Genomic DNA, 13,174 nt, shown 5'->3' on the forward strand with positions numbered 1-13,174 from the left:
TTACCACAGCAAGAATTGTTTCACCAAACATCTCAGCTTCATAAGTTAAACTCATAGCAAAGGTCTGGTCTGCAAATATTTAGGTACTTGTCCAAGTTTCCTAATGTAAGTAAACATTCATATAAACTGTTGCGTACAGTCGTATATAAGAAATGACAACTCGTGCACTTGTAGGACAAAGCATATAGTCATGTCAGTTGGAAGACACTTCTCAGGTCATCTAGACCAAATCCTGCCCAAAGCAGGGCAAATTAACATCAGGTGACTCACGGCCACATCCAGTTGAGATTTTGGTGTCTTCAACAATGCAGATTCCATAACTTTCCTTAGCTCCTGCTCCAGATTCTGACTACTTGTATGACGACATGCTTTTCCTCACAAGAACTTTTCTCTGCTGCCTCTTTCCTACCCCTGTGCCCTCTGAGACGGGTCTGGCTCCATCTTCTGTATACCCTCCCATTGGATACTTCAAGACAGAGGAAAGGTCTCCCTTAGTTTCCTCTTCTTAAAGCTAAGCAAACCCAGTACTCTCTCCTCTTATCCCTTGTGCTCCAACTCTCTGATCCCACTGGCATCCACTGTACTCACACCAGTGTGTCAGTGTTTTACTTCTACTGGGGTATCCAAAACAGAATGCCAGATGTGGTCTTACAATTACCAGAATACCCAGTCATACCTGCCCTTGTTAAACTTAATGAGGTTTAGTCCAGCTCATTTCTCTCGCCTGTCAAGGAACCTCTGAATAGCAGCTGTGTCCTCCAGCATATCATAACCTACTTAGTAATACATGCTGCTCTTGATGGAAACACGTATTGTGAAAACTCAGGCTCCTTACCTTTGTGGAAGCTATAGATTTTACAAGATGTACCATGTGATTCCCTTTGCTCTGAACATGCTACATGCTCACATTAGCAGCTTTCTGAATGTTTTATGAATACAGAAGTGTTGCTTTTATTTTCTTCTATGGGTCTGAGCTCCTTCTGGCACCACCCAGGATGCACCAGGGCCCCATCTGACTGGTTTGGTCAGTGCATCAAGAAGTACCTATGCCACAGAAGAGAACTGAAAAACCCACAATGCAAAAGGGACAATGCAGAAAGACACAGACTGATATTGAATTGAGACAACAGGAAATGTTACAATTCAGTTCAACAAATGCTGACACGATTCAGATCAAGAATGTTTAACTATTTTATATTGATAAGAAAACTGGCGACAATGCACCATGATGGAAATCATTTCCAAAACTTTGTTCCATTACAGATCCACGTTTTGGTCTGATACTGGATGGAGACAACTTTTCTAGAAATAACAGTTTCTCAACACATGAGAATTCTTATTTGTTTGTTTCGTAAAACCAGGACTAGACTAGTAACAGTAGCGTAATTCACTGTTAAGGAACATCTACCATGATCTCTCACGAGAGTTAAAAAGGGGACAAAAGCTTTAATACAAAATAATTCAAACAGATAAATCTTATGGCACATTTCAAAGGCTGACATCGAAGCAATTTTATGTAGACTCTTTTTATATAGTAAATAGTTACATATAATATCCATGACAAAAATATTACAGTTTCAGTATTTAATATCCAATCTAAATATAAGTATTCAAAAGAAAATATTTTTACACCATTTCAGTAGTCACTTAGCTCAGTAGCTGGTTGTAATAATCCTTAATGTTTTCAGGAACTGGATGGAGTTATAAGCACAAAAACTCCCATTAAAGTTAACATATGACAAAGTTCCACTGCAACCCTCTGAAAAGCAAAGAGTTACATTAGAAGAAATTCAGACACAGAAGTACACCGAAATATATTGTGTCCTAACCACAGTTTGATACTCTACTGGTAAGAAATATGATGGTAACTTCACAAGGCACTCCGAATTAAACTACAGTAACTCCAGTCCACAAGCATTTTAGAATCTTGGTATTGTGCAGTATAAAAAAAACCCAAACCAACCCCACGCCTGTATTTATTCAGTATAAATTGGTTTAATCTCTGTCCTAGCCCCAGAGCAGTCAAATTATATTGCACTTATAAAATATTCTGTGTAGGCTGTGATAAAATCTAGTATTTACACATTGTGTTTGTTAAAGAACAATGCAATGTAAAATATTTTAAGAACCAAGATTTAACATTTATTCTTGTATTATTAATATAACCAGAGGCTAGATAAAAAAAAATATATATGTATATTTTATTAACTCCTACTCTAGTAACATTTTTGGTCCCTCAGAGAACTTGTGCTGCAATTCATGTTCACAACTGGTATCAATGCCAGCCTGAAACTGCAATAGTCAGAATATTTAAATAAATAAAAACATGATTTCTGAAGAAGTAATAGCTTCGGAGTTCTGTAAACTGGCTGCTGAGGAAAGTCTGTAACAAGACTCAGTTTGGCATATTGTGACTTTAATTGGCAATACTTTACAGTTATACAACCTCTGCCAGGGTAGAAAACAGTTTGGTAGGCACATCTTATAAATCTGTCTGGAAAAAAGACCCAAAAAATACTGCCTGTTCCTTAGTTATATGAATAATTAAAATGATCAAAGAGTAACATGACCCACTGAAACCAAAACTGACATTTACATGATTTGGGGGCAGGGAGGTGGGGAAGGGAGGACAAAATTATGTCTATTCTTTTTTAAATACAACCTAAAGGAAATGAACAAGCCATAAATGAATATATGATAAACACGAAGCACAGGACACAAAGGTTGGCAGAATAAAATGAGCATAATAAATTTACAGAAATACTGATCTAGACAGAACTGGTGTCGTAGCTGTAGCTCACCAGCAGACAATCATCGCTTTTCAATCAAAATTTGAAGAAACTTTCTAAATCTGTGTTTGGTAAAACAAATTCAGGGCAGCGCACTAGCTCTGATGAAACTTTGCTGACATCTAGGTTGCCCTACGTTCCCGTTAAAACATAAGTGGTAACGAAAGAAAAGTAACAACAGCTGTAGCATTGTACCTTTTATATATAAACATATGGATATGCATGTTCTAGGAATTCAAATGATGTCAAGAGGCCTCATAATCTGTGCTGGATATATTTTATATAGTACAGTTGTAGGTTACATGTTCAATTTCATTACATACCCAAAGTGCTCTACACATGCACCTCTGTGTTTCTCTGTAATTTTTATTCAATACAGAATAGCTTTCCTTTGGTTTTCATCACTGAAAACTGGTGGTTTGAGAGAGCAAGGAAAAGCTATTTGCAGGATTTTGTGGAAAACACAGGATTTGCTCTTTCAGATTGTTACTGATTGATGAAATGATTAAATGTTTCTGTTCAAAACCATGAACCATGTTGGTAAGCTTTCTGTTAGAGACTAAGAGCTGTCACAATACCAAATTTAAATGCCTCCTCTGTGTAGTTAATGGAGCCTTCAAAGGGCGACTGAAAATACTTCAGTTCAGAAGCCTACCCTTTCTCACTGCCAATACAGAAAGATGTTTCTGCAAGTGGCAATGAAAATTCCTCTCCCTTTCCACAGTACACAATTACAGGAATATCCAGTGCTATGCCTAATTAAACCTCTGTCCCACCACTAATAAACTGCAAGCAAAGGTGAATGTTGTTTGAGAAGAAAAAACCAAATACTAATATCAAGGACTAACATAGCTCATTAAATAACTACCGTGTGATTTGTCCATAAGTTAAACAGTTAAGCTGCAACTGTACTATACTTTATGATATACATTAAACTTAATTGTTACTGAGTTAACAGCTACATTTGCCTTTTTCTTGCTCCTCATTCAGTTGTTCTGTAGAGCTGTGCCCATTGGAGCGTACCACCCCTTCTGGGATCCAGGATTTATCCACACACCGTTCCATGCGCTTCATAATGAGGTCAAGCAGAGTTTCAATAGCTTTGCTTACATTATTCCCGTTAGCTGCACTCGTTTCAAAATATGGTATTCTGCAGAAGACAAAACCCACAAACTTGCATCATACAATTTATATTCATAGGAGAAATTACTGCCATATACTAAGAAATCACATAAACACTGTTACTGCATAGCAGAAACGCATAAAATGGCCAGTGGCCTGAAACCCAAAATAAATTAATGAAATGGTTGACTCCGTAGGTAAGACAGAAGGAAAAGCTTTAATTTACATCATGGAGTCCACAATCTAGAGAGGCATTGGTCAGCATGAGTTCCCAAAGTTATGCTCCTGATGTCTGCTACTGGTGAACCCAGGACACAGCCCTGCTCCCCACAAGAGATAAAATTACTTTATGTGACCTTGTGTGCATAAGCATTCTCCTTACCAACTTCTACCTACATCAGGTAGGGAGTCATTGCAAGAGAGTAACACTGTAATGCACATTCTCCTGCAGGCAAGGCAGTAAAGACTCCTAACACAATATTCTTACTACAAAAGGCAACTTTCTTCTGTTGACACATTAAACTATAAACTCTCTTACATTAACAATAAAAGATCTCAGTGCTCAGACGACTTATTTCTTTGTTAATCAAACACTCCGGGCACCTTGGAATGGAAAATATATTGCTACTTTTCATTATCGTTGTGGATCAGGGAGTTTCAACGGCTCTGACCCCCTGCACTCAGAGGGTGCAGAGGCTCGCACCACAGGGTGGTGCTAGAGAGGCTGCATTAGTGTTCCTCCCCAGGGCACCGATACAATCACTTCAGTTTTAAGTATTTCTTACTTAACTTGCAAGATTCGATGAATGGTAAAAATATTATCTTACTGTTGCAGGATGAAGGGCTCCTGCAGCCATTTTCAGAATACATCACTTACCAGTACAAGACTTTTCCACAGAAAGAGGGTATTCGCTATCTCACGCTTTAGTTACCAGAAAACTGGTTTTGCTGCAACAGGATTTACCTTGCTTCTCCTCAGGAATAAACGACTCTTAGCAGCTATCCCTTCTTACCTTTACAGGGCAGAGAACTCTGTAACTGTCTACAGATTGGACATGATCTGCACCTCTGATTTTATTCCTAAATTAAGTTGGCGTTTTCAGTCACAAAGAGAAGCATTTCATAAATTATTTCAAAGTCACACACAAAACAATCTCTTCCAAATCCTTAAGAAATGGCCACATGCAATCTGCTACTGTTTACAAGTTTTCACTCTTTCACAAGCAGCTGGTTAAAGTACCATATACACTTGCTGTTTATGTTGACACCAAACAAGCATTTTCACAGGGGAAGGAAAAAGAAGGAATGTAATATTGCACTAAACCTATTTGTGTCTAATAGATAGATTGCTTCTGATCTGCCTCCCATGAGTTTTCAAGGTCAAGGAAAGCTAATTTGTGACTATGTAATAAGAAATAGCATGGCACAACAGGACTAGACCTGCAGAGCAAGCCAGTTAGCACTGAGGACTAGTGTTCACACAATGCATGTTTTGTGGGCTTTACTTTGGATCAGCCCTGATCTACTCCTCCAGACAGGATGCAGATTACAAGCTGGAGCACATTGTCTAGTTTAGTTTTCACTTGAGAAGAAACCCAATTCACATGCTAGAAACCTGCTCCACTGTGTGAACCAAATCACAGTAAATGCATCAGAAGACTTGCTTCAAAAGTGCACTTCTGATCCACACTGAAATGCAAATGTAATCCAGAGAAAAATCCCAAGGAAGAGTTAAATGTGTATAGAAGTACTATGGGATTAATTAGTATTCGATAGGAACCAAGATTTCAAGTAGTTCCTTTACTGACATGGGGAAGGGCAAGGTTACCCTGTCTTCCTGTTGTCTGATTTGGTTTTCAGACTCCCTGTGAGTCTGTGAGAATGCAGATGCCTGTAAGAAACCACGACTGACCCCTCTGAGGATAAGTCACCAGGAATGCACCTAAGGTACAGTCCTAACAAAACTGCTTGAACAGTTGAGGGAAGACTGAATGGGGAGAGGAAACAGTGGTCTAGACCAGAACTGCTCTTCTGTGGTAACCATCCAAACACTGGCGAATGGGTCCCAAGGCTCTCGAAGACACTCAGGCCTCGTGTTTCCATGGCCACGCCAGAGACAATGGCTACCTTAGAATGAGCTTCTGTAAAACAACCCACCTTGTAAATTAGGATATCATTGCTTGGTATTATTTTTGCTTTCCCTACAATCTGATGTGACACTCATTCACCAAATACTCTTTTGGATTTCACTTTGTAAGAGACAAGGGTTTTCTGTGCCTCACAGAAAGCCTCAGCACATGCAAGATTAAACAATTAGACCCCCCCTTCTTTCAACTGAATCTCCAGCTGACTTATACCGCCTTTCCAGAATGTTTGTGAAAATTCACTTTGTTCACTGCCAAGGAGATTAACCCATCTCCAGTGCAAGACTGCTGCAATACTAAGTATGAATTTTTAGGCAGTGCAGAAAACATTAATCTCTTGACAGAAAAAAAGCTACCGTACTGGCCAGTTAAGCACTCTAAAATGCCTGTTCTCACGATAACCTTTGGGTATACAGAAAAGGCATTAAAAAAAAAAGTTTCATTCTGCTTTAAACACAGCAATAACTGGAAGGAAGTCAGTTACCCATATTTTCCTGCAAGTTCCTTTGCTTCTTCTTCTTTCACCACTCTTTGGTCTTCCAGATCACTCTTGTTTCCACATAATACAATGTCAGGGTTTTCACAATATGCATGCATTTGTAGCTGACCTAACAGCAACAACATGTATAGGGGTCACAATTTGCTGTCATACATGAAGCTCACTAAGAACACTACCACATTTCAGGGGACGCAAAGTCCTTCAGGAAAATGACTCTTTGAAAGACATTAAACAGTATGTTCTCTGGTACCTCACAGGACTTCTGCTATTGCTCTGAGGAGCCAGAGAACAGGTGGTCATCCACTATCATGTACCCAGTGAAAAAGCCGGGGAAGCAGAAGCCTGACAAAGCTAGCATGAAGCTGTGTATTTGTAACTTTGGGAGTTATGCTCACCAAGTATCTTCAATGAGCTGTCAGGAACGGATATACTTCCCTCTCCTGAAGGATGATGGAGTCTGGGAACTCCTCTGTCTAGATACACCAGCCTAGTAACATTCGCCTTCCATTAAGTTTGGCTGAGAAAGCTTAAGTTGAGTCAAAATAGAGTTTTGCATAGGCTTTCCACGCACTAAAATTACTGAATATCATCAGAGCCAGGGATACAATTTTCTCTCAGCTTGCTTTTATTCAGGTTAAGATTCAAGTTCAGTTGGCAAGGCTGAATTTCAGGTAAGCACTAGAAGCCACTACTAGCCAGCTACTATAATTATGAATGCAACATTTTCTTTCTTCTACTGAGAAAGCTATTAAAAAACAGTATTTCCAGTTCTATTTATCAGTGAGACTCTGTATTTATAAAAACAGAACCCTCTCCCCACCCATGCTAAGAAAGAAAGAAAAAAGAAATGCCATACTTATCCAGTTCCTGACATTCAGAAAGCTTTGCTCATTTGTCAGATCAAAGAGTAGAAGAAACCCCATGGCATCTCTGAAGAAAGCCGTTGTCAGGCTACGAAACCTAGACCAGCAAAAGTAAATTAGTTGGTTCATCTGACAACTTACTTTGAAAATATAATTGCATACTGACATAAAACTGAGGTAATTTAAGACTGAGTTAACTGGAATGAAATATTAATCATAATTGTTTTGCTGATGTAGGGACTGCATAACAAGAACTTCTAACATTACTATGGTCTAGTCAAGGCCTAAGGAAGTCAAGGAGACACTTCACTCTCACATGAGAATGAGTTTAGACAAAGTCTTCTACTATAAAGCATGACTTGATCAAGATTCAGGAATTTGGTCCCCTTGATTTTAAGACTACCAACCACTACAATGCTAGTCTTTTGATAGACAAATAGAAAAGGATCTTTTGAGGTGATTTCATCTGTCTGACTTCCCCAAGACCTCAACATACTTGCAGAAATTTAAGGAAAACTGAAAGAAAAAAAAAGCTTTAAAAGCATCTCTATGTATTGGTTATGAAAAAATAAACTGAAAGTTTCTAAAAGCCAAAAAGCAACAATTACAGTTTTAATGTTCTACAGTTGGAAATGACAACTGTAATTTAACGGGTATTCATAGGAAACTTTCTATTGCTGTTAAAATGAAAGTAAGCACACTTTCCCGTCCCAAGTCATACAATTAAAATGTAACAATCAATAAAGAGAATTCATGTACTCTGTCCCATTCACAACTAGCTTGATGACCCTTGCCTTACTTGCTAGGTGTGGGATGGAACATACCTTTCCTGCCCTGCAGTATCCCAGAGCTGAAGATGTATCCTCTGTCCTCTGCCACCAATGCCATCTGGCCCATTGGGTCTATATACCTGTAAAAGGTAAATTTGCAAGACTGAATGTTAGCAGTCCAACCTCTATAGAACACAAAATAACTGACATTTTAAGTCACTAAATGCAGCAAAACTAGCACTGCCAATGCAAAGATCCCAAGTCCAACTCAATCCATCTGCTTTATAAGACAAAAGTAATATGGGATGCACTTTAATTTTGCATCCAACTGAATATTTAAAAATAAGGGTAAAAGTGAAATTGGCAGTTTCATTACACAAGCTTAATTTTAGTATTTTTGTTTTCTATTTAACTGTTATCTTGTATCAAGTTGTTTTACTTCCATCTTGTGTTCAAATTAAAATATAAGAAAGCAACAATGGGATCCTGCAACCAGGCAATATACTTGTACCACTACAGAACTTCACTAGCAAACAGAATATACTCACAATGACATCTTATCTTAGCTGCCAAAAAACTGCTGAAAAAGAGCTGAGGGTAGATCTTATCATAGCATAGCTTAAAAAGCAGAAAATGGATAATAATAATAATAATAAAAGCCGAAGTGTTTACTCAGCATGAAAATATAAATAAGGGCATCTGTTAGCTTTGGAAGGATCAGATAAGAATTGATTAATTTCTTGTTTAGAACAACTCATTGTTAGGTCATCTGCTTCACCTTCAGCTGCTGTTGTACACATGTTTGTACCTCTCGTGATCTTATCTTTAGAGACATATAAACTTGCTGAATTTGTGGATTATATGATTTAGGTTGTGAAACCTAAGTCTTATCCTGAGTAATCAAATATGCTGATCAAGTAAACACACCATATTTAGTATCCCACAAAAGGACGACTAACTTATTCAAGAGATTAGTTTTGCATTTCTCTGAGATGGTTACTCCTTGCACTACTGTGGTGCATGTCATCCATCAAAAGCCAGCCTGCACAATGCTCTTTTCAGGTTTCTGGACACTTGGTAAATCATCAGACTACACTGAAAGGCATTTAATAGTTCCACACACAAATGAAAACCACTTGTGCTGAATCAATTTCTCAGTGCAGTAAGGACTCACAGCCAGTTAGTTATCTTAATGCAGTGCTCAATTTATAATCGAAAGTACACTTCCCTAGTCTGATAACAAAAGTTTTAAAAGAAAAAATAAACCACCTACTACCTGATTTTTCACAATTCTTCTCAGGTAGCTGCTTACAAAGTCAGTTTAGCTCCATGTATCATGCTACCCCATTTCATTCACGTGTTTTAAAACTGTTTTAGAAAGCAACACTGCAGTCTTTATTCACTAGCCATTTGAGTTCACAAGCAGCAAAAACACTTACTACAGTTCAATCCTTCCTCATAGAGGTCAACAATAAAAGTCCTACTCCAGGTACTATAAGCACAACTCACAGAGTAGGTACACTCATCGACACTTGCTGAGCAGTAAGAAATCGTTGCTTAGCATCAGCTCTTCTTATTTTAACTTTGGGGGAAATGGGAGGGACAACATATGATAACAAAAGTAACCAGGTAAAATGAAATCATTTCGTTGTTCACAAGATTAAGTCCACAGTAACTACTGACTGCATGCCTACATGTAAGGATTGGCAGGTTAGACATAAAAAAACCAGATTCTATCCATCACCAGACCAGGTACCATTTGAAAGTAGCACAGCATTTGTGAAAACTCACCACTCTCTTTTCCCGAAAGTCAATGCCCACCGTTGTGATAAATTTGGAATTGAACTTGCCATCTGTATATTGGTAAAGAAGGCTGGTCTTTCCTACTCCAGAATCACCGAGTGCTAGGAATTTTATGAGGTAATCATAGTCCCCATCAGACATAGTGAGAATTCAGGACACACCTTAAAAAGCAAAACAAAAAGGATTAGTCGTCAACAACTCTGCCAAGGCTTCTTCTGACAAATGTTTAAAATACAAATCACTACTTGAGGTACAAAACATCCAGCAGTGAATTCAGTTCTGTACTCTTTTACGCTGATTTCACCTTAAACTCCCAGTTATGTCCATTATCAATATCAAAGTCAGCTGTGGCTGAAAAAGTGCATAGTTAATTTTATTATATTCCTCTTACTAGAAAGAGGAAGCAACACACAATTTTAACTTCTTCAGAAAGACTGAAAAATCAAGGTCAAGCCACCTAGAACATGAACTGCAGAACTGTTTTTAATCTGCGTGGAAGCTGACAAAAGCTACTTAAACCTAACAGCAGTGCAATTCTGATCTCACTTTCACTGTGACATTAGTAACTATTAAATAAAAATTACAATGATTTCCTATTAATAGTTACTTTTCAGTCTTTAAAATGGCTTTCATTTTTTCATACAAAGAGGGAAATTAACCCAGCTAGATTTTGGTTTTGTTGTTGGTTTTGTGGGGTATTTACGTTGTTTTAAAACTGTGGAAACTGCTCCTGTAAAGTTTTTATCAGTATGCTAGCTGATCATTTAAACTAAAACTTCATCATCAATCGCCATAAAACAACACACACATTTTCCTGTGGCCTACACACATTTTCCCTCTATTCTTTTTGTGCCTTTGAAAAAATAACCATATTAAATACAGTCTGATTGAAGAGCAATAACAGCTAGAATGTGTAACAAAAATCACTGGCAAATATCCCATGTGTTAGAAAGAATGATGTAAGTGCACTAATACTTTCCTGTTGAGTAGCTATAGAGCCTCTCTTCCCCCAAAATAAACAGTAGACAGCTGCTTTATGTTGTATTCAAAGACATGAACATGACAAGATAACCCTAAAATAACCATTCTAGAAGCAACATAAAACTGGCATCCTCTTACAAAGGAGGGAAACAGATATAAAAGACAAGACAGATGATGAAATAAAGTAAGAATTTTAAAGAGTAAAATATGGTGTTTTAACTGTTAGTAAGTATTACTGGAACCATTTGTAGCTTGAAATAGCTTTGACTTTATTCAAATCAAACACTGTGGCAGTCTGCATCAATGGCAAAAACACCAGTAAATTTCTTAAATATCAACTCACAGCTTGAGGTTTGGAACAAACTGAGTACCTCAAGTGTGTGGGTGTCAATCACCACCACTAAACTAAAACCCTAACTATCTTCAAAGCTTCAACTTCATGCTAGTAATGCTCCTGCTTACACAACATAACTGTGATTAGCTGATTTAGCCATGACAGGACTTACCACAACCAACTGCACACAATGGTCAGATTTATGCCCAGATACCTCCAACTGAAGTCAGTGGAAAGCATCTGATGCTTTTTTGCAATTTCCAGTTTTGAGTCTCCCTTTCCCACATTTTGCATTATGACTTCAGTGACAGTAAAACCTTGCAGGAAAGGTGTTTTAGGTGACAGAGTTCACACTACCTTACCACAGACAGCTGTAACCTACTTTCCACTGGTATGTTTTAATACAAAGTTTTTCAGTAATGGTGTCCTCAACATAGAAGTGTGCCTTCAACATTAGAAGGACAGGGACCTGCTGGAGTAAGCCCAGAGGTGAGCTGCAAGGATGATCAGGGGACTGGAGCACCTCCCGTATGAAGGCAGGCAAAGAAAGTTGGGGCTGTTCAGCCTGGAGAAAAGCTGCATGGAGACCTCATAGCAGCCTTCCAACGTCTGAAGGGGGCCTACAAGGATACTGGAGAGGGACTCTTCGTCAGGGACTGCAATGATAGGACAAGGGGTAATGGGTTCAACCTTAAACAGAGGAAGTTCAGGTTAGATATCAGGAAGAAGTCCTTTACTGTGAGGGTGGTGAAGCACTGGCACAGGTTGCCCAAAGAACTGGTAAATGCTCCATCCCTGGCAGTCTTGAAGGTCAGGTTGGACAGAGCCTTCGGGTGACATGGTCTAGGGTGACGTGTTTGCCCATGGCAAGGGGGGTTGGAACTAGATGATCTTAAGGTCCTTTGCAACCCAAACCATTCTATGATTCTATGAATAGAATAAAAGATTGAAACAAAAAAGCCTGCAGTAATAATTATCAGTGAGTGTTTCATATAAATATACCACAACCACATGCTTGCATCAACCACAAGGTTTGAAAGAGCAGAATATTCAAGTAAGCAAGTTGAAAAGGCAGCCACACGCTGACATAAGAATATTTTTAGAACCAACTAAAAGCCCTGATCCATTAGGCACACTCACACATACCAGCAAAAGGTTTTTAGGGGGTTTTGTTTTGTTTTTTAAACCCAACCCCCTGTTGGGGAAGGAAAAAACCGAAATATAATCAGACTGCCTACCTTGTAGCTCTATGTCTTTTCATTGAAATGCACTAGAAGAAAGGGAAAAGTATTTCAAATAGCAAACAAGGAGGATTTTACTAAAGACTGGATTTCATTTAGACTTCCATCTCGTGTATGGTGGGGTTTTTTTCTCTCATGTTCTCCAAGAGTAAGAGGCTGTGTAAGCTCCCCCTCTACTCAAGTACATGTTCTTTCAGTTTCAATACCCCTAATTAACTGTTGCTTAAAAAGGTTTTAATGGAAATCTTAGGGCGGGTATATCATACAAAGACAAGCTACCTTTGCATCTTTTACTGTGCTATCCCACCTGTACAAAAGTATTTGCCTTGTCTTGTTGGTACTTTGTTAGCTAGCTATAGGTATATAGAATATACTTTTAATATATAGAATATACTTTTAATAACAGATACCAATTACAGTGCTGCCTAATCACTGCTTATCTATGTTGTAATAAAACTAATTTATCGTGCACCCTGTGCAAAGACCTTACAGAGGAAGAAAGGGCGCTACAGCTTACTTGGAGCTGTAAGAAACTGTTACGGTTCAGCTGCACCCTTCCACTGGCCAGAAAGCTCCAGTTTAAACAGAAAGGTCGGACCCTGGGGAAATAAAGCCTAAAGGCATTCCT

The 13,174-nt window shown here is 38.5% G+C and overlaps 1 protein-coding gene across 4 annotated transcripts in view; it reads right to left on the reverse strand.

Annotated features, from left to right (window-relative positions):
* Positions 1–1,178: 1,178 nt before the first annotated feature.
* The window catches only part of RAB27A (RAB27A, member RAS oncogene family), a 37,428-nt gene continuing 25,432 nt past the window's right edge, over positions 1,179–13,174 (reverse strand). For all 4 annotated transcript variants that reach the window (XM_065688327.1, XM_065688328.1, XM_065688329.1 and 1 more), the window contains 5 exons: positions 9,979–10,151; positions 8,242–8,327; positions 7,411–7,514; positions 6,540–6,663; positions 1,179–3,939 (listed from right to left, as the gene is read on the reverse strand). In XM_065688327.1, the coding sequence (XP_065544399.1) occupies positions 3,741–3,939; positions 6,540–6,663; positions 7,411–7,514; positions 8,242–8,327; positions 9,979–10,131 (666 nt within the window). In that variant the 5' untranslated portion in view covers positions 10,132–10,151 and the 3' untranslated portion in view covers positions 1,179–3,740. The remainder of the gene's footprint in view (positions 3,940–6,539; positions 6,664–7,410; positions 7,515–8,241; positions 8,328–9,978; positions 10,152–13,174) is intronic.

This window comes from Lathamus discolor, chromosome 8 (genome assembly GCF_037157495.1).
Source record: "Lathamus discolor isolate bLatDis1 chromosome 8, bLatDis1.hap1, whole genome shotgun sequence".
NCBI classification, from domain to species: Eukaryota; Metazoa; Chordata; class Aves; order Psittaciformes; family Psittacidae; genus Lathamus; species Lathamus discolor.